This window comes from Biomphalaria glabrata, chromosome 5, assembly GCF_947242115.1.
Source record: "Biomphalaria glabrata chromosome 5, xgBioGlab47.1, whole genome shotgun sequence".
In the NCBI taxonomy this organism is placed as follows: Eukaryota; Metazoa; Mollusca; class Gastropoda; family Planorbidae; genus Biomphalaria; species Biomphalaria glabrata.
The window spans coordinates 42,294,965-42,314,181 of NC_074715.1; the positions used below are offsets into that span (position 1 = coordinate 42,294,965).

The window sequence follows — 19,217 nt, forward strand, 5'->3', positions numbered from 1 at the left end:
TCTCTCGTGTAATGCAATCACCTCGTAAGCCTTTTAAAGCGACGTCTCGCATAAATCTCGTTACATATCCGAGTACGGAAAGCCGTTTTGATCATATTTTATGACGCATCGATTTCATTACTTTTCTGAAAATGTTGTTACCCACTGGAACTAGAACCTACACAACAAAGACAAACACGTGACAGCCACCTCGTCAAACACGTGACAGCCACCTCGTCTTACTTGTTTTGTCAGTTCGTTTGGCAAACCAGCAATCTTGGAAGTAACTTTCCCAGCGTCATTTAAATTAAAAACCACAGATTAAAACAGACGATTAATTAATACACCAAGTTTTGTCCTTCTTGCCTGCATCACTTGGCGATATGGCCTAAATGTGCTACACTACCAGAGAGTCTTTAATAGCTGTACACATAGCTGTACACATAGCTGTACACATAGCTGTACAAATAGCTGTACAAATAGCTGTACAAATAGCTGTACACATAGCTATACACATAGCTGCACAAATATTGTTACTGTCCAAACAATCTGTGGGAATAGTTTAATTCTCTTCCCCATACAAGGAATCAGAAGGGTGTGTGTGTGTGTGTGGAGGGGTAACAAATGGCGCATAAACGTTTTATGGGGCTTCTGTCAGCTTCACCAAATATTATGTCTTGTGTGTGTATGCGTATGTATATTAAATGTGAGGTGAGTGTGTACGTGGATGTATGTGTACGAGTAAGTGAATGTGTGTGTGTGTGTGTGTTTTAAAATATGTTATTTCTAGCAGAATGTTAATTCTGAAAAAAATGTTTTTCTTTAATCATTTTTAAAGCCGTATTCATATTTCTCTGTGATTAAATTAACAAACACAAACAGTTGCATACAAACACCTTTAAGAAATAGATATTTCAAACTGAACAGATCAAAAACAAAAACAAAAATGTTGGTGAGAAAGGATTCTATAGAACATCATTTATATGTGTGTTGATAGAAGGGCCGGCCCTAAAAATTGCAGGGCCGTGTGCCAAACGGATTGGGCGGGGCCCAGTCTGAGTAGGGATAGGGATATTAAGTGAAAATTAAGATTTGTATTATAAAATAAATAAATCTTTCATTACATTTTTATTAAATGAGATTTGATAATGACGTTTTTTTTTCTTTAACCGCGCATAGGATTGGCGTTTTTCATATTGAATGACACCCCAAAATGACAATTTTTTTTCTATTTTTCTGGGGACTTTTGTATGAGTTTTCATATTTTAATAATTTCAGAAGATTTCAAGGTCCTCCTGGAAAATCAGGAGGTAACGGAAACCTTGTTAAGTAGTCATAAAGATTTTATTTAATAATTTACAACTAGAATTAGCGCGGGGCCTATGAAAGTGCAGGGCCCACTGCGGCCGCTAGGGTTGCACTGGCCTAAGGCCTTGATTGATAGTGTGTTATACATCATTTATTTATGTTGTTACATCGTGTATGTGTTTGTGCTACATCGTGTGTATGTGTTCAAATGTGTTGTTACAATTTGTATGTACTGAACAAACCTTAAGACGCAGTCACATTGCGATCAAACCTGCACGTCTTACTTAGAGATGACGTCAGATCAGTCTACAATAAAAAAAAACACTTTGTTATATCAACACATTTCGTTCGTGTTTTGTGTGTGTGTTTCAAGACAGAGATATACGTCAGTCAGGATGTTTACATTTCTTTCATATTCTTATATCTATCAGACAGCTCAAGTGACATAATAAAATCTGACACTTCTCTGTGACATTAACCTCAGGGGCGGCCCCCGCGATCCACCTACTTTCCATCCTTGCTAACCCCACCACACACCTATGTAAACATTGTATCACCCACGCAGAGACATGTAGACACACACGCAGAGACATGTAGACAAACCCCGCTCCCCCCACCCCAGATCACGCCCGTGTACGTAAACTGCCGAGGTGCTCACCTAGACATGGAGTGTAAGTGATCAGGCTCCCTAAGAAAAGGTTACCCGGATACAGGCCTACGGGTCCGAGATCACAAACACATACCATTTGGTAACAACGGAGGGAGGAGACGGGGCGGACCAAGGTGTGCTTTTTTTTTTTGTTAGGTGGAGGAAAGGGGGGGGGGGGTGGAGACGTTCTGTCCAAGATGGAGACGATAGCTACGTGATTGTTGCTCACGCCCACAGACCCCATGCAGTGAATGAGCTCACAGTGACACCACGTGCATGCTGACCTGACAGGGCTACACTGAGACATCTAGCTTATCAATGTTCTAGCAGCTTCTTCATCTGCACCGCAGGGACAAAAACATGTAGGTCACAGCTGGGGCTTTGTGCCCACGTAATAACAACAACAAAAAAAAGATGCAACTTTTTAAAATCCTAGCACTTGATGGCCTTCGTCTAATTATAACCACATTTTCTAAATGAATCTTTGGCTAGCAGTAAGTGATAAAGGCATACAGGTCAACAGAAGGATTTGTTCATACTTAGTGTAAATGTTTTACAGATTCAGACATTATTTGTGTGCTTGCTTATAATCTAGCTTTAACAAATTATACAAACAGAAGTGTATCTAGTTATTGAAATATTTCATTTTAACTTGTATCTCTCTCTTCCATCTCTTTGTCACCAATTTCTCTCTCTCTCTCTGTCTCTCAATGATCTCACCCATTTCTCTCTTCTTCTCTTGTGCTCTCTGTCTATCTCTTTCTTCCCAATCTTCTCAACCATTTCTTTCTCCTTCTCTCTCTCTCTCTCTCCATCTCTCTCTCTCTCTCCACCTCTCTCTCACTCTCCATCTCTCTCTCTCTCTCTCTCTGAAGACATAAAAAATACCCCTTACAGACATTGCGATCTAAAATGTAAAGGCCATGTATGTCTAAGACATATTAACTAGTGTATCATGTGGTCGGCACAACGACCAACCATCTTTACTTTCCCAACCAATGTTAGGTACCCATTAGAGTTGTCTGGCCTCAGTGGCGTGCTAGTAATCCACAAACCTAAAACCAGTTCAAAGTAAGATTTGAACCAGAGTACATTAGTTCGGAAATCACGTACTTTACAGCTCAGCCATCACGCCTTTCCCCTAAAAGTATATTTTCCTCCTCGGGGATGTCAATGTATGTCAGTTAACAACGAAGATGTCTTTGTATGTCAGTTAACAACGAAGATGTCTTTATATGTCAGTTAACAATGGGAACTAAATCTTGGTGAAATAAAAAAAAAAGGTCACCTCTTCAGATTTCCATAGCACGAGATTATCAAGTGTTTCAAATGAGATTTACTTTCAAACATATTTCAACCTAGACTCGTCACGTATATACAAAGACTTATTCAATACTAATGGCACTGTAAAACAAACCTAGATCTAGATGTGGTTAAAAAGAAAACCCAGAACAAGTATGTGAAATAGATTATTTGGCAAAAAAAAAAAAAAAAAGATTCCGTTTGTCTGACGATCTGTTGAATGATGTTTTGATGTTTTGATGAAAAGACTTTCTGATGAAAGTGACATGAAGTTCTTGTTCTTTAACATGTGTGTGTATGTGTCGTTGTGTTTGTGTGTGCGCAACTACTTAGCCTGAGATGACTAGTTCATATGTTGTCATGGTGCTTGAAAAAAAAAGTAATCTGAACAAAAAACACTTTTCAAATAGGACTTTTGTTGAAGATTTTTTGTTGAATGCATATATTTCTTTCTGATATAAAATGAAAAACAGATGTCTGTTTTTTGTTTTCTGAAGGATTTCTTCTCTACATTTTTCTTTGGCACTTCATTTGGTTTCATTCCTGCTTTTTTTTTTTTTCTAGCTTGTCTTTTGATTTGGTCTAAAAAAAAACTAACTTGGACTTAGTTTTACCCTCTAATGAAACAAAAAATCTGGACTAATTCTAGATGTATGTCTCTCAGGTCAAATCAAGTGCTGATATGTGGCTTTGTTGGTTTTCCATCACAATAGCTGTTTTGTCTGCTCGAGAAGTCTCCAGTACGACTTGAGTTTATGTGTTTGTAATTAAGAAGAAAAATAGTTTAAGCTCCGAGTATCATTCTTCTTATCATTTTATAATAAGATAAGAATAAGATAATTGAACTTACGTGGCTTTTACCTTTGGGCAATAATTTTGTTACACTTTTTGTCTTTATTGCTTTCCTTTTTCTAGTGATGATCCACTTTATGTTTTAAGAGCTGACCAGCGTCCAAGCTCAAATCTACAACTATCCCTCACTTTATTTAGACTCCCCCCACCCCATTTTCTACCTCTCAGTGTCACTAAAACCCTTTCCGCCCCCCCCCCCCCCAAGTCTGTTCCTAAGCCTAGCGGATCAATACACGCAATCACTGGGCGTGATGTCGGACCTTAAACTTGTTAGCCAGGCAGTGGTCAGTCACTGACCAGTCTAGGTGACCGCACCAGACTCTAAAGTGACAATAAGATGTCCTAGTTGACTTTTGGCGGGAAGCAATTGACTTTGTGATTCTTGGTAGCCGTTGGGTCCACTCTTCTCTGAAGTGAACCTAGACTGCTGTTGTGGAGAGCCCGACACAGAAAGTAGAGGGAGTGTGTATGTAACTATGTTTGAAACATCTCTTTGATAACTTATACATGTCATACATCCTTTAGTTTTTGGGTTTCAATCATGTTTGGAATAACTTTTTTTTTCCTTTTTTACTTTTCAGCAACACTGTTTTTGTAGTATTGTTTCTTTTTTTTTAACAAGTTTCTTTTTCCATGTTTCTTTTCTCACTGTCTCTTTCTCTCTCTTGTGACTCTCTTTAGCTCACGCTCTGTTTAACCTAATCTCTATTTAACTCACTCTGTTTTTCATTTCTGGTATTCTGTTTTAACGACTCTATACACTAACATTAGCTTTTGGCCATTGCATCTAAGTCCCCCCCCATGTTAGTGTGACCTCCAACTCCCAACGTCAGCAACCACCAGAACGTAGATCCCAGGCAATCCGTCTCTTTTAATTTATGGGCCACCTTGGTCGAACTGAAGTAGTTGCAGACTGTTGTGTGTGGGCTTCTGTAATGTGTGGGCTTCTGTAATGTGTGGGCTTCTGTAATGTGTGGGCTTCTGTAAGTATATGTGTGGGCTTCTGTAAGTACATGTGTGGGCTTCTGTAAGTACATGTGTGGGCTTCTGTAAGTGTATGTGTGGGCTTCTGTAAGTACATGTTTGGGCTTTTGTAAGTACATGTGTGGGCTTCTGTAAGTACATGTGTGGGCTTCTGTAAGTACATGTGTGGGCTTCTGTAAGTACATGTGTGGGCTTCTGTAAGTACATGTGTGGGCTTCTGTAAGTACATGTGTGGCTTTCTGTAAGTACTTGCGTGGGTTTCTGTAAGTACATATGTGGGTTTCTGTAAGTGTATGTGTGGGCTTCTGTAAGTACATGTGTGGGCTTCTGTAAGTACATGTGTGGGTTTCTGTAAGTACATGTGTGGGTTTCTGTGAGTACATGTGTGGGTTTCTGTAAGTACTTGCGTGGGTTTCTGTAAGTACATGTGTGGGCTTCTGTAAGTACATGTGTGGGTTTCTGTAAGTACATGTTGTGGGTTTCTGTAAGTACTTGCGTGGGTTTCTGTAAGTACTTGTGTGGGTTTCTGTTAGTGTATGTGTGGGCTTCTGTAAGTATATGTGTGGGCTTCTGTAAGTACATGTGTGGGCTTCTGTAAGTACATGTGTGGGCTTCTGTAAGTATATGTGTGGGTTTTTGAGAATTCCAAGACGCTGAAGCAGACGAAACAGAATACAAAATGGACACAATTACAAAACATTGAAATAAAAACAAGGAAAAAAAGAAGAAAAAAAGACAAAACCCAGAATTTTAAAAGTTCTTAAATTCTGCTGGCATTAATCTCCACAATCTTTACTCAAGCTGATCAGGTGGGCTAGGGTTAAATATAGCACTCATCTCATAAGCTCTTCAAGTGTAGCATGCCGGGGGGGGGGGGGGGGGAGGGAGGGGGGGGAGATGATGAAGACGTTCAGGACGTTTGTCAGGTAACGTCAGAGCGTGAGTACGGAACAGACTTAACATGTAATCAGTGAGTGCTTCTCGAGACTGGCAATGAAGACTGCGTGAGCTCTGAAACAACACGCTCTTAGGACGTCAACCAGAAACCATTTTCATCTACGATACACACACAACCCCTCGTGTATCGATGTTTGTCAAGGCCGTTACATCACTCCAGGCATTGAAGATTTGACGCCTCGATCTCCTAAGTAACAAGGCATTGAAGATATGACGCCATGTTCAGATTTAAAACACTGACTCAACAAGCACTAAGTGACTTTATATTTAAAGCACCGACTCAACGATCATTGATTAACTCCAGGTTTCAAGCGCTGACGCAACGGTTACTGATGACTCCAGATTTGAAGTACTGACTCAACGATCACTGAGTGACTCCAGATTTTGAAGTACTAACACAACGATCACTGATTGACTCAATGTTCTCAAGATTTAACTCTTATTTTAACCTTTCATACAAATGTTTACTCACACACACACACACACACACACACGTACACACTTGTTCTGTTTATCACGTATAAACACAGATACGCGAAGTCTGGTGTTACTTTCAGCCTTGTGTACATAGTTCCTATAAACGAGTCACTGTAATGGGCCGTAATTTGATATTCATGCGTCAAACGTAACGAGCTCCAATGAACTTGTTTAGTAAGTTAATTTCTCAAAATTATCTCAAAGGCCGCAGCCATCAGATAACAAGTATCTCAAAAGACAAACACACCAGTCAGGTGCCAGCTAAGAGGACGTCTAGACGTAGGATAACTCAAGGGAAGTAATTCAACAAATACTCATCATTCCATTTTTGTGTTATCTCCATGCGGGATAACTCTTCCGAGTTAATGTGGCTTGTTACTCTATTGTAGGACAATCTTTCGTTTTAAATTTAAATACACACACATTGCCAATTATGTGTGTCACAGTTAAAGTAATACTGTAATAAGCACCACAAATAAGTTATAAATCTCACTGGTTCTGAAGGTAATAATAAACTGAGTCTCAGTCTGAAGCAATAAATTGACAAATTACATTTAAGAACATTTAAGTTTTAAACACCTTCTAATTATAATATACTTCCTACTAATGGCAACAGTGTATACCTACAATGCTCACTACTCAGAGCCACACCAAGATAGAGATTCCTGAAAAAGAAATAAAATAAAACTAGAAAACAAAATGCATACCGTTTTAAAATTGAACATGTGATTAAATAAATCTATACGTACTCCAATGAGTATGCATGGGTGTACACATTACACACACACTTTAAAGTCTTCAAAAGAATGTAAGGGCTTTCACAAGTATACTACAAGGGGCAACACTTACTTTCAGTAGGCGCTGATTGTTTGTTTTTTTTATTTCATTATTTCATGACCGTCTGGTTATTACAGTATCGGTTCCAATCTTGTGCGAAAAATAACTTGATCTAGTGACCCTTCACCTTTACTTTATAACAGGCAATAGTCCTAAGTGCTTTGTAATTTGTATATGCAGAAAATTGCAAGAGCCCTCCAATTAAATCATTATTCTAATTAAAGGCCGCGTTTCTCCGAGGTTCGATGCGCTGCGGCCCACGGAGCCACTCAAGAAGGTGTTCACCCATGCATGAAAAGCAGAGGATGAAGCACATAGCCATCGTAACTTCCAAGGGCTAAAGGTCACTATGATAAGTCGGGGCTTCAGAAATGGGCCTACTAATTAGTATCTTTCAGTTCTACCCATGGGCTGAAACGACAGCCAATCTAATAATGTATATTAATAAAGAATATATATTTCAACTGCACGGTCAAAAGGAGATCCGGAAGCAGGAGGAGGGAAAGAATTGATTTCAAGCTTGCGCCTAATTTATTGACCAGGTAGTGAGTAGGCAGCCAGGGCTTTCAGCGGCCTATTTAATGGCGCGAGAAATATTGAAGATTTAGAAATACAGGAATTAATGAGAAGTGAAAAAAGAGAAAGAGAGAGAGATGGAAGGAGGAAAGAGAGAGAGAGACTACAGTGATACACAGGTTGGTTCGTTAGAAGTGGTTAGATGGAAGGGGATTGCACGGTGGCCAGACTGCAACTGTTTGGGGAAGAGAATAAAAGAGATGGAGGGGTTGTAAAGAAATATTGTAACAGGGAATTAGTGTTGGACATTTCTTTTTCAGTGAGAGAGAAAGAAAGTGAACGAAAAGACACCTCCAATATTAGAAAAACAAAAATACGGCGATGGTAGGAGAGAATGAAAGACATTGTACCAGTGAATGAAGATAAGGTCGCTAAAAATAAACATAGTTTAAAAGAACAAAGTATCCGATAAATCAAGAGTAGTAAATAACGCATAAAATAAAATAAAAATAAATACAAACAAAAAAAAAACCATGATGAAACTATAAAACATCAGGATTGCAAAACTTCACATCGTTATTTCAACGCTGTTGTTAGGCATGAATAGAGGTCGATCTTAAAAGAGTTAAAAATACATTTAGGCCTTACTATCTGAGAACCACTGTTTCGTACCACCACAAGGTAATCCAACATTTTGAGCCTAAACAGTATAAAACTATAGGGTATCCGGGTATCCAGCATTTTTTTTCTCTATCCAGACCACGAGCTTCTGTAACGAGGTCCACAACAATAGCGGCCATTGGAAATCAACGGGAAATCATTCAAAAGACTTTCTCAGCTGCTTTGGCGAAAAGATTTCTCCCTGGGGTGCCACTGGCATATTATCATCTGGAAAATCAGCATACTTTCCCCACTCCTTCCCCCGTCCTTGTGTGCGGGTTGAGGGTTGAGACCAGAGGGTTGAGACCAGTGGGTTGGCACTAAGAGAGTATCTTGAATCGTGTGTAACAGGAATAAAGTAGAAGCACACTGGACTTAGAATGAGAACGCGCGCGCGCGTGTGTGTGTGTGTGTGTGTGTGTGTGATACATGGACAAAAAAAAACTTCGAATGGCGAAAGATGATGATTGTTAGTCAGGTGGATTCGCAATCTTAATGTCATTAACATTCTAGTGTCTGGATACAGACGTACAGACCCTGATCAATGGTCCTCATAGTATTACCAACGTAATCGATTTGCAGTTTTTAAATCTTTCTTTCAGTAATGTAGAGAAGCAAAAACACACACACACACACAATGGCGCCTCCACCAATTCTTTTGACTAAGTCGATGTTAGCTTAGACTACGCCCATGATAAAAGTCAACGTCTATGGCAGAAAAAAACGACAACGATGGAGGGAAACACTACGCCGATGGTAGCAAACACTACGCCAATGGCAGAAAAGACAACGCTGATGGAAGAAAAGACAACGCTGATGGGAGAAAAGACTACGTTGATGGCAGAAAAAACTACGTTGATGGCAGAAAAAACTACGTTGATGGGAGAAAAGACTACGTTGATTACAGAAAAGACTACGCGGATGGGAGAAAAAACTACCTTGATTACAGAAAAGACTACACCGATGGGAGAAAAACTACGTTGATGGGAGAAAAGACTACGTTGATTACAGAAAAGACTACGTTGATGGAAGAAAAAACTACGTTGATTACAGAAAAGACTACGCTGATGGGAGAAAAAACTACCTTGATTACAGAAAAGACTACGCCGATGGTAGCAAACACTACGCCAATGGCAGAAAAGACAACGCTGATGGGAGAAAAGACAACGCTGATAGGAGAAAAGACTACGTTGATGGCAGAAAAAACTACGTTGATGGAAGAAAAAACTACGTTGATTACAGAAAAGACTACGCTGATGGGAGAAAAAACTACCTTGATTACAGAAAAGACTACGCCGATGGTAGCAAACACTACGCCAATGGCAGAAAAGACAACGCTGATGGGAGAAAAGACAACGCTGATGGAAGAAAAGACTACGTTGATGGCAGAAAAAACTACGTTGATGGCAGAAAAAACTACGTTGATGGCAGAAAAAACTACGTTGATGGCAGAAAAAACTACGTTGATGGGAGAAAAGACTACGTTGATTACAGAAAAGACTACGCTGATGGGAGAAAAAACTACCTTGATTACAGAAAAGACTACGCCGATGGGAGAAAAACTACGTTGATGGCAAAAAAAAAAAAAAAAAAAAAAAAAAAAAAAAAAAAAAAACTACGTTGATTACAGAAAAGACTACGCTGATGGGAGAAAAGACTACGTTGATTACAGAAAAAACTACGTTGATGGCAGAAAAGACCACGTTGATGGCAGAAAAAACTACGTTGATGTAAGAAAAAACTACGTTGATTACAGAAAAGGCTACGCCCATGGGAGAAAAGACTACGTTGATGGCAGAAAAGACTACGTTGATGGGAGAAACAACTACGTTGATGGAAGAAAAAACTACGTTGATTACAGAAAAGACTACGCTGATGGGAGAAAAAACTACCTTGATTACAGAAAAGACTACGCCGATGGTAGCAAACACTACGCCAATGGCAGAAAAGACAACGCTGATGGGAGAAAAGACAACGCTGATGGGAGAAAAGACTACGTTGATGGCAGGAAAAAACTACGTTGATGGGAGAAAAGACTACGTTGATTACAGAAAAGACTACGCTGATGGGAGAAAAAACTACCTTGATTACAGAAAAGACTACGCCGATGGGAGAAAAACTACGTTGATGGCAAAAAAAAAAAAAAAAAAAAAAAAAAAAAAAAAAAAAAAAAAAAAAAAAAAAAAACTACGTTGATTACAGAAAAGACTACGCTGATGGGAGAAAAGACTACGTTGATTACAGAAAAAACTACGTTGATGGCAGAAAAGACTACGTTGATGGCAGAAAAAACTACGTTGATGGAAGAAAAAACTACGTTGATTACAGAAAAGACTACGCCGATGGGAGAAAAGACTACGTTGATGGCAGAAAATACTATGCTGATGTAAGAGAAGACTACGCCGAAGGCACCAAAGACTGTACTGGTGCTGACTTACTACTCAACTATTTCAATATGAACTCCTTAAGTCTCATACATCCATGTTAAACAGTGATGCTCGAACTTCGGCCTGCGGGCTATATTCAGCCCGTGACGTATACTATCCGGCCCTTGACATTTCTGTCCACACTGCATACTAAAGCATCAGAGGAAAGGTTTCATTTGACTTAAAGGACTATATTTTTATATATTTTTATAACGATGCGACCCTCAGCATAAAGCTAGTTCACTGCTAATGTCAACTATCGTATACACTCGAAACAGAGACCTAAGAGTGATTGGATTTCCTTATTGATATGTACGCCTTCAGGGGTTTTGACATTTTTTGTCCCATATTGAAGACAAAGAAACTTGAAAGGCTTACTTTGACGGCGTTCATTGATTGGGTGTAAATTTAATGTCTGGCTAATTACCATAATATGTAAATCAGGCTTGGTTTAAATCGATACTGGAATAATGAAATGCAATTAGGAAATACAGAATGACTGGCCTTAATTTATATGACAAACTGGCCAGAACGAGGGCGGTTAACATTGATGGACTGTATCATAACTGAGGTCTACCCACCGGAAGTGACGTCAGTGCCGCAAAGACAAAGGCAGACTGCTTTATGGTCATGTCAATGGCAGGTACTAATTTAAAAAAAAAAAGAACTAAGCCAATAATATAACATAATTTAGGTCATACTTATTAGTCTTGACACTAGTGTGGGATGGCAGTCTGGTCATGTGGTATGCTTTCGTGCTGCCGTCTGGGTGACCTCGGGTTCGAACCTGCTACCATCCACGCCGGAGGTTTGGGCTAGGATGTAATCATCTTAACTCAGAAAGAACGTCCGAAACATGTAAACAATAAAACATTGACCTGTCCAACAAGTAACCAACTGATGCTGTGAGTTCGACTCGAAGTGTCGTTGGTACTTGTTAATCAATCTCTTGGAAACTCTTTGTAGGGCTTAATAGAGCATTAATTTTAAAAGAACAAAGCCACTGATACATTAATGACTATCTAAATAAAAAAAAATAGTCTCCATATCTCTCTTTCTCTCTCTCTCTCTCTCTCTCTCTCCTCTAAAAATGCATTATTATAGTGTTGACAGAATTAAAGTTGGAAATAAAATACACAAGTAATGGCTCCAAACATTTGACTGTTCCAAGTTCCTGAACAAACTGGTGCTACAGACCCCTTCACACTAGTGTACTATCACTTGCCTTTACATCATCTTCTCGTATGATTCATTTCTTGAACTAGCTCTCAATACATTGTCCATTTGAACTGAAAGAGTCTCAGGTCTAGAAATCTACTGGAATTAGTAAGATAGGAAATGAAGAAAACAAAACAAAACAAAACAAAACAAAACAAAAAACAAAAACAAAACAACCCAATAAGCTTATTATGTGTAAAATGACCAAAAAAAAATATCTCTAAATCCCTCCCTTGTCACATGGCACCTAAGGCATAACTTGTCAACCCTCCCTTCCCTCTCAGCACCCCTCACTCACGCACACACACACACACAGAGGCACACACATCCTCACCCGGGTATTATTCTCCCCTGGCTTTGATAACATCTGCGTTCACGTCGGTAACGGCATCAGTTGGATCGATTCAAACAGGGTCACGTTGGAAATACTGTTGGAGGGTAAGCGGCTTGGGAAATAGGGGAGGGTCGGAGGTATGTGGACGCAGGGGTAAGCGGGTGGAAGATATTGTCGACGTGAGAGTTGGTGCTGATTTGGACAGGGGGGAGTGCGTTGTTATTTAGGGTAAAATGGCGCCTCATCGCTGGTCTCTGCCCCTGATAGAACAGGAGATAAAGGAGAGTGGCATAATGAATACAACCAGACATCGAGTAGTTTGAACTAGTCGCTAGAGTTTTGTTTTTGTGGTTGGCTGGGAAGACAACTCTTTCAACGATAGAGAAAAATTGATAAAAGCAATAAAGTGATTATTGTGTTTAGCAAAATGTATCCGGCTATCTCCGAGACTATTCGATTTTTTTTTGAAACAATGCCATTTTTTGATAACATCTTTACGTTTCTACTCTTGTCATGCCCTGCCTCTTCACTCACAGACACACTCACACACACACACACACTTCAGTGTTTCAGTTGTTATCCTCTTTAACACCCACCTGAAATCTTTCTTCTTTATCGACCACATCGTTCACACCTGCGCGAAGTAAGAGGGCCTCTAGGTGCATCCCTTGTAAACCTTTGCTAAAACAACAAAATGATGCAGTCGATTCCCTTCTGCCACACCCATCGGGTCATAACTCTGCACAACAGAGTTGAGTTGATGATGAGCAAGGTCAAAAGTTCAGTAAGCAGACGTTGAGTGATGTGACGTCACTTAATAAGGTAAAGCGATGGTGCAACGTTTGATAAGAATCATCTCTTTCTAAGAATCAGCGATGTGGGCACAATTTAATAAGTGTCATCCAAGGATTGTCAACAGCAAGGCAACACTTGATCAGATGTATGGGGCAACACTTGATCACAAGCATGGATCAACAACAAGGCAACACTTTATCAGAAGCATGGATCAACAACAAGGCAACACTTGATCAGATGTATGGGGCAACACTTGATCACAAGCATGGATCAACAACAAGGCAACACTTGATCACAAGCATGGATCAACAACAAGGCAACACTTTATCAGAAGCATGGATCAACAGCAAGGCAACACTTTATCAGAAGCATGGGACAACAGCAGGGCAACACTTTATCAGAAGCATGGATCAACAGCAAGGCAACACTTGATCAGAAGTATGGATCAACAACAAGGCAACACTTGATCAGAAGTATGGATCAACAACAAGGCAACACTTGATCAGAAGTATGGATCAACAACAAGGCAACACTTGATCAGAAGTATTGATCATCACAAGGCAACACTTGATCAGAAGCAACACTAAGACTTTTAAAGACCGCATCACAAACCAAGAGATTAAAGATAGGGTTACTGTAGCGATTGGACCACATGATGACCTGCTAACTATCGTAAAAGAAAAACGCAAGCTAAAAATCTATGACCATATTACAAGGTCTTCGGGACTCGCAAAGACCTTTCTTCAAGGATCAGTACCAGGAAAAAGAGGAAGAGGCAGACAGAGAAAGCGATGGTAAGAAAACATAAAAGAATGGAGGCTCCTGTCATTGAAAGAGGTTCTAACTAAGGCAAAATAAGAGGAATGGATAACGACGGTCAACAATGCTTGCATGGTGCCCCAACGGTTCTACAGACTAACGGATAGGTCAAAAGTCAAAGGTAAAAAAGCAACACTAAGACGGAGCTTTGATTGTGTTCCTGGCGTTTGACTGTCGTCTCGACCATCCCATGAACGTACTCTGTCTCTCGTTCCTTGACATTCAGCGCGAGGTCATTCCCAGACGTCCTGCTGAAGGGCATCCCTGGCGTCCTGTTTAAGGTCATTCAATGATGACTCGCTAGAGGTCATTCTCTGACGTTCAGCTTATGGCTATTGAGCTAGTGCCCTGAAGGAGATTCGTGCCAGGTCGTAAGAGGCTTGATTACTTCTGAAACCTACAAAACAAAATGAACTCCATCGGATAAATAATATCTAGTTCTTATGCTTTGAACTATGTTTGACGTTATGACTGTTTAATGTGGGTTTTGAGTTTACTTATTGAGAGATACTGCATTCCTCATTCATCTTTGGACTCGAAGACAAGACATATTACTATTTAGAGATACATAGTTTTAAATAGTGGAGGTAGTAATCAACCTTGTCTGTTATGGCTATTTCTTTTCTACGACGTGTTTCCATGGTAACAGAATGTTCTTGTAGAAATACTAATGATAGATCACAGGAAGTCACTGTAGGCTGTAGCTGTCTTGACATTGTGGTCAGTGACTTGGGCAACATCTAAAAATAATGGCCTGTTGGTTCTTACTGTAATGATGTCAACTCAGTTGTTTTGGACTTTAAAAAAAAAGACTTTTAATGGAGATCTCTCTCTCTCTCTCTCTCTCTCTCTCTCTCTCTCTCTCTCTCTCATGTGACCATCTGTCAGTCACGACACAACCTATCACGTTAGGGCCCTCCAGCCAGCCTCGTCACATCTTTGGGGTCTCTCAAGCGAAATAACGAGCACCCCCTACCCCCTTTAAAGAACAATGGCCGTGGCGTTATTAAAACTCTAAGAAAAAGAAAGACAAAAAAAAAAAAGGAGGGGGTGAAAGGGAGCGTGCAGAAGCGGGCGCCGGGAGCCCAGAGAATGGGAAAAGTTAACGTGGCGTTAACACAGCTTGTCTGACGCCCTTTAAGGAGATGATTTAAAAAAAAAAAAGTTTTGCCTTTAAGAGAAAGTAATCTATAAGGCAAATGATGAAATGAGAATGGCAGTCTTCAGATTGCTTCATCACTCGCTAAAGACTTGGGAGGAGAGGGGGGGGGGAAGTCGGAAGAAGGCTGCTGGCTTGAGAGGGAGTAATAAGGGGGGAGGGGTGCCAAAAGGATGCGACACCACGCGGGCTTCCCTATTGAGGTAATAACATTCTCATTACTAGTAGCCTTGGGCACCCAACGCCATTATAAACAACATTAACAAATGTAATTTGTTGTTATTCTCCCCTAAATATTCTGGCGTCTGAAATATTTCCCTCAATTTATTTAGTGGCTCAACTTTTGGAAGGGGAAAAATAAAATACGTTTTTTTTTTTTTTTCGCTGCTTATTTTATTTTGGAGTTTTATGATTTGATTACATTTTACAAACATTGATTTCTTGACAGACGTAACGACGCCTCGGTCGTTCTCGTAAAAGCTGCATTGTTAATTAAGACAAAAAGTGGGCGAAGGGTGTGTGAGAAGGTGTGTGAAAGATGTGTGTGTACAAGTGTGTGAGAAGGTGTGTGTACACGTGTGTGTAAATGTGAGGGTGAAAGTGTTTGCATGTTTTAAGAGATGCTTTGTAGAAGCTGTTTTTGTTGTTGCTGTTTTTTTGCTTTTTCTAACTGTTGATTTTTAGTTGTTTGTGTCATTTTCTTAGTTGTTATGTTGTTTTTTAGCTGTTTATGTAGTTTACTCTTTAAATGCATTTGAATTGTGCTTGAAAGTAAAGTTTAAGAATAGTATGTTATAATTATGTATTTTGTTTATCATATCGTATTACAGATCTGTTATGGATCTTATTCTAGATATAATCACATAATGTACCCATTATATAAACATTCCATTATTATTATTGTTGTATATTACTCACAGGTTATGTTGACCGGTGGCCAGGCACAGATTTACTGAATAAAGAGAAAAGAAACATTCGCGGTAAGTCATTGAAGTTGTGACCTTTCACCTATAACAAGATACACTAAACCTTGATCTCGTATAACAACTGTAGATAGTTCATGTTCAAATATTTTGTTCATACCAACATTCAGAATCCCCCCCCCCCCTTTTCTTTCTTCTCCCCCCCCCCCCCCAATTTTTTTCTGTTCTTTTGTTTGTTTGTTTGTTTGAAGTCGTTGTGCTAGACGTGCAATCTTGTATGCACCTTATAGATGGAGAATGTAATCACAATGATTTTAATAACCCTAACCCCGCAACCCCATCACAACATCGGCACCTCTGCCTCTCTCTGTTTCTGTTTCTCTCTCTCTCTCTCTCTCTCTGTCTCTCTTTCACTCTCTCTCAGAATAAACTAAAACTTCGACGCCTACACAAAAAAAACAAAATTAAAACAGTCTTTCATTAAAAATGACTTCCGTAAAAAAAAACTAGATCTAAGTTTAAAAAACTGAAACCATAATAACCTATAAATAAGACTCTATTTCCCCGAGAAGAAAACCCAATCAGGTCCCAGCGCCAGTTGATCGTGTTTCACTGTTCTGTTCTAGTTTGAGCCTCCTTCTGAGGCAATCAATAAACTGGTTTGGCCTAAACAGTACGTTCATCTGTTCATTCGTCTTGGCTGCATTCAAATAGACTTTTATCAATAATTACAATTATTTCGAGTAAAAAAATAATTTAAAATTTGATGGGATTTAAAAACAAAACAAAATTAAATAAACAAATTTAGACGAAAAAAAAAAAGAAGAAATTGTGTTATTTTCGTTGAAGTTTACATTCGAATTACTGGATGATTCGAACCGAATTTTGATTTTTGTTGACGGTAATTGAAATTCTATGACAAAAAAAGAAAAAAAAAGAAACGAAAGACGAAAGATGAGAATGAAATGACAAAAGAGGGTAAATTAAAAGTTAATAGAGTTGAAATGATGTGACCTGAAGGAAGAGGAGATAGGATATATGTGTGTTTGTGTGTGTGTGTGTTTGTGTGCGTGTAAAACATGTTTTTATTTCTTCATTTTATTTGCAGAACTGAATAGATTTAGAATTGTAAGACAATGATTTAGTTTCCAAATAGTCATCTCTCTCTCCCATTCTCTCTTATGAAAACTCATACAAATCTCATGAAATACATAGACAAAAATTGTCATTTTGGGGGAGGGGGTGTCATTCAATATGGAAAACGCAAATCCTACGCGCGGTAAATAAAAACGGCATTATGCATTAGCCGTTATTGTGTAATCTGGTGAATCCGGTGAATGAAGCTTCTCGCGCCTCAGACTAATGAAGAATTACTTGAGAATTACTTGAGGTCAACTATTCTCGTAGATAGATTGAAACATTTGGTAATTCTCGCTATTGAGCGTGATCTATGTAGGAAATACAAATTTTATGATATACTGTATGACTTCGCTACACGCAAGGCTCGTAAAGTAATTCTGTGCGTAGTAAAGAATGAATAAAATGCATAGACGAATTTATTTTCTAATACAACTCTTAAATTTCACTTATTATCCGTATCCCTACCCAAGCTTGGCCCCGCGAAATCCGTTTCGCATACCGGCTCTGCTTTTTAGTGACGGTAAATACAGAGTAGATTACTTGTTCTCCCCCCCCCCTTCTTTTTTCGCCGCTAAGTGAGGTAGAAATAAAAAAAAAGAGTGATCTTTCTTGGTCACAACGATCCGGCCCTGCTATTTAGTGACGGGTGAATACTACTTGTTCTCCCCCATTCCCTCTTTTTTTTTTCATGGCGTAACTGAATACTTAAATAGAAGCCAGAGTAAAAAAAAAATTCCCAAGTAAAATAAGAACCACATGGACACACAACCAGCACCATAGTTACACCACGTAACACCAACTGGTCAGATGACACATTCTCCCCAACATCAGTCTCTTCAAAGCTTCACAAATCAGGACACTCGTCAAAACTCTCACCACACAGAGCCTGATCTAGCTCGTCTTTTTTTACTTTATCCATTGCCAAACTTTTTTTGTTGGAGAGCTCTGTTACATGTCGAGCTTTGCAGCACAGGAACAAGTCCCAAGGGAGATCATAGCCAATAAGCGATACTTCACTCAGACATTAGCTGTTGATTTTCAACACAGATATTGCGGCTGGGTTTCTCTCACTCCCTCTTTTTCTTTGGACCTCATGTGCTCGCGAGCTTGAGTTTTCTGTGTATTTTATTTTATGTCTTGAAAACAAAAATTGGCGCTCGCGCTGTTAACCCTAAAACACTCACACAGTTTTAGACTTTCAAAAAATCGAGCATTTCCTTCAGATTTTCCCCATGGAGTCAAAGTCTAAAACAAAAGGCGTATTATTCCGGACAGACGGACAGGCGTGAGTAAGTGACTTTCGTAGGCGCTCACACCGTTAGTCAACACGTGAACTAAATTTAAAAGTGAAGATCGAACTTTTCATCTCTCTGTCTCTCGAATGTTCCCAAAGTTTTCACCTTTCGTCATATCACTTCTGCTGCTGGCAGGAACACAACAAAACTGTTTCTTTCATTGCTTTAGTTCAGTGCAGCAGTTGTTGTTTTTTTTTTTTCTTAACTCTTTAGTTGACTGCATCATCTTTGTAAATCTTTTTAAATTTCCATAATTCAATCTTTCATTGCAATATTTTATTTTTAATGTTTTCTAATTTGCACAGTGGATCATCAATGCAATCCTCACCTGGTGCTGATAAAAGTAAATAAAAACAAAGTGTATATTTTAATGTCGCATGAGAAAGCCTTAACCTACTTAGTTAGGACATTCGTACTGTGATTTTTGAAGAAACTAGAGATGAGATCATAGATCTAGCTAGGACTGCCAACAAGCATCAGATACCGACTGACATAAGGTCTCAAATGAAAGACAGTTGTTTTTAATCTATTCTACAGAATCTCATTTAAAATACATTTTTGTTAAGTCTTTGTACTTTATACTGTTA

General features: G+C 39.2%; 1 protein-coding gene across 1 annotated transcript in view; it reads left to right on the top strand.

Annotated features, from left to right (window-relative positions):
• The window catches only part of LOC106062903 (uncharacterized), a 327,773-nt gene that overhangs the window by 186,118 nt on the left and 122,438 nt on the right, over positions 1–19,217 (top strand). Inside the window, exon 3 of the mRNA XM_056030660.1 lies at positions 16,193–16,252. Within this exon, the coding sequence (XP_055886635.1) occupies positions 16,193–16,252 (60 nt within the window). The remainder of the gene's footprint in view (positions 1–16,192; positions 16,253–19,217) is intronic.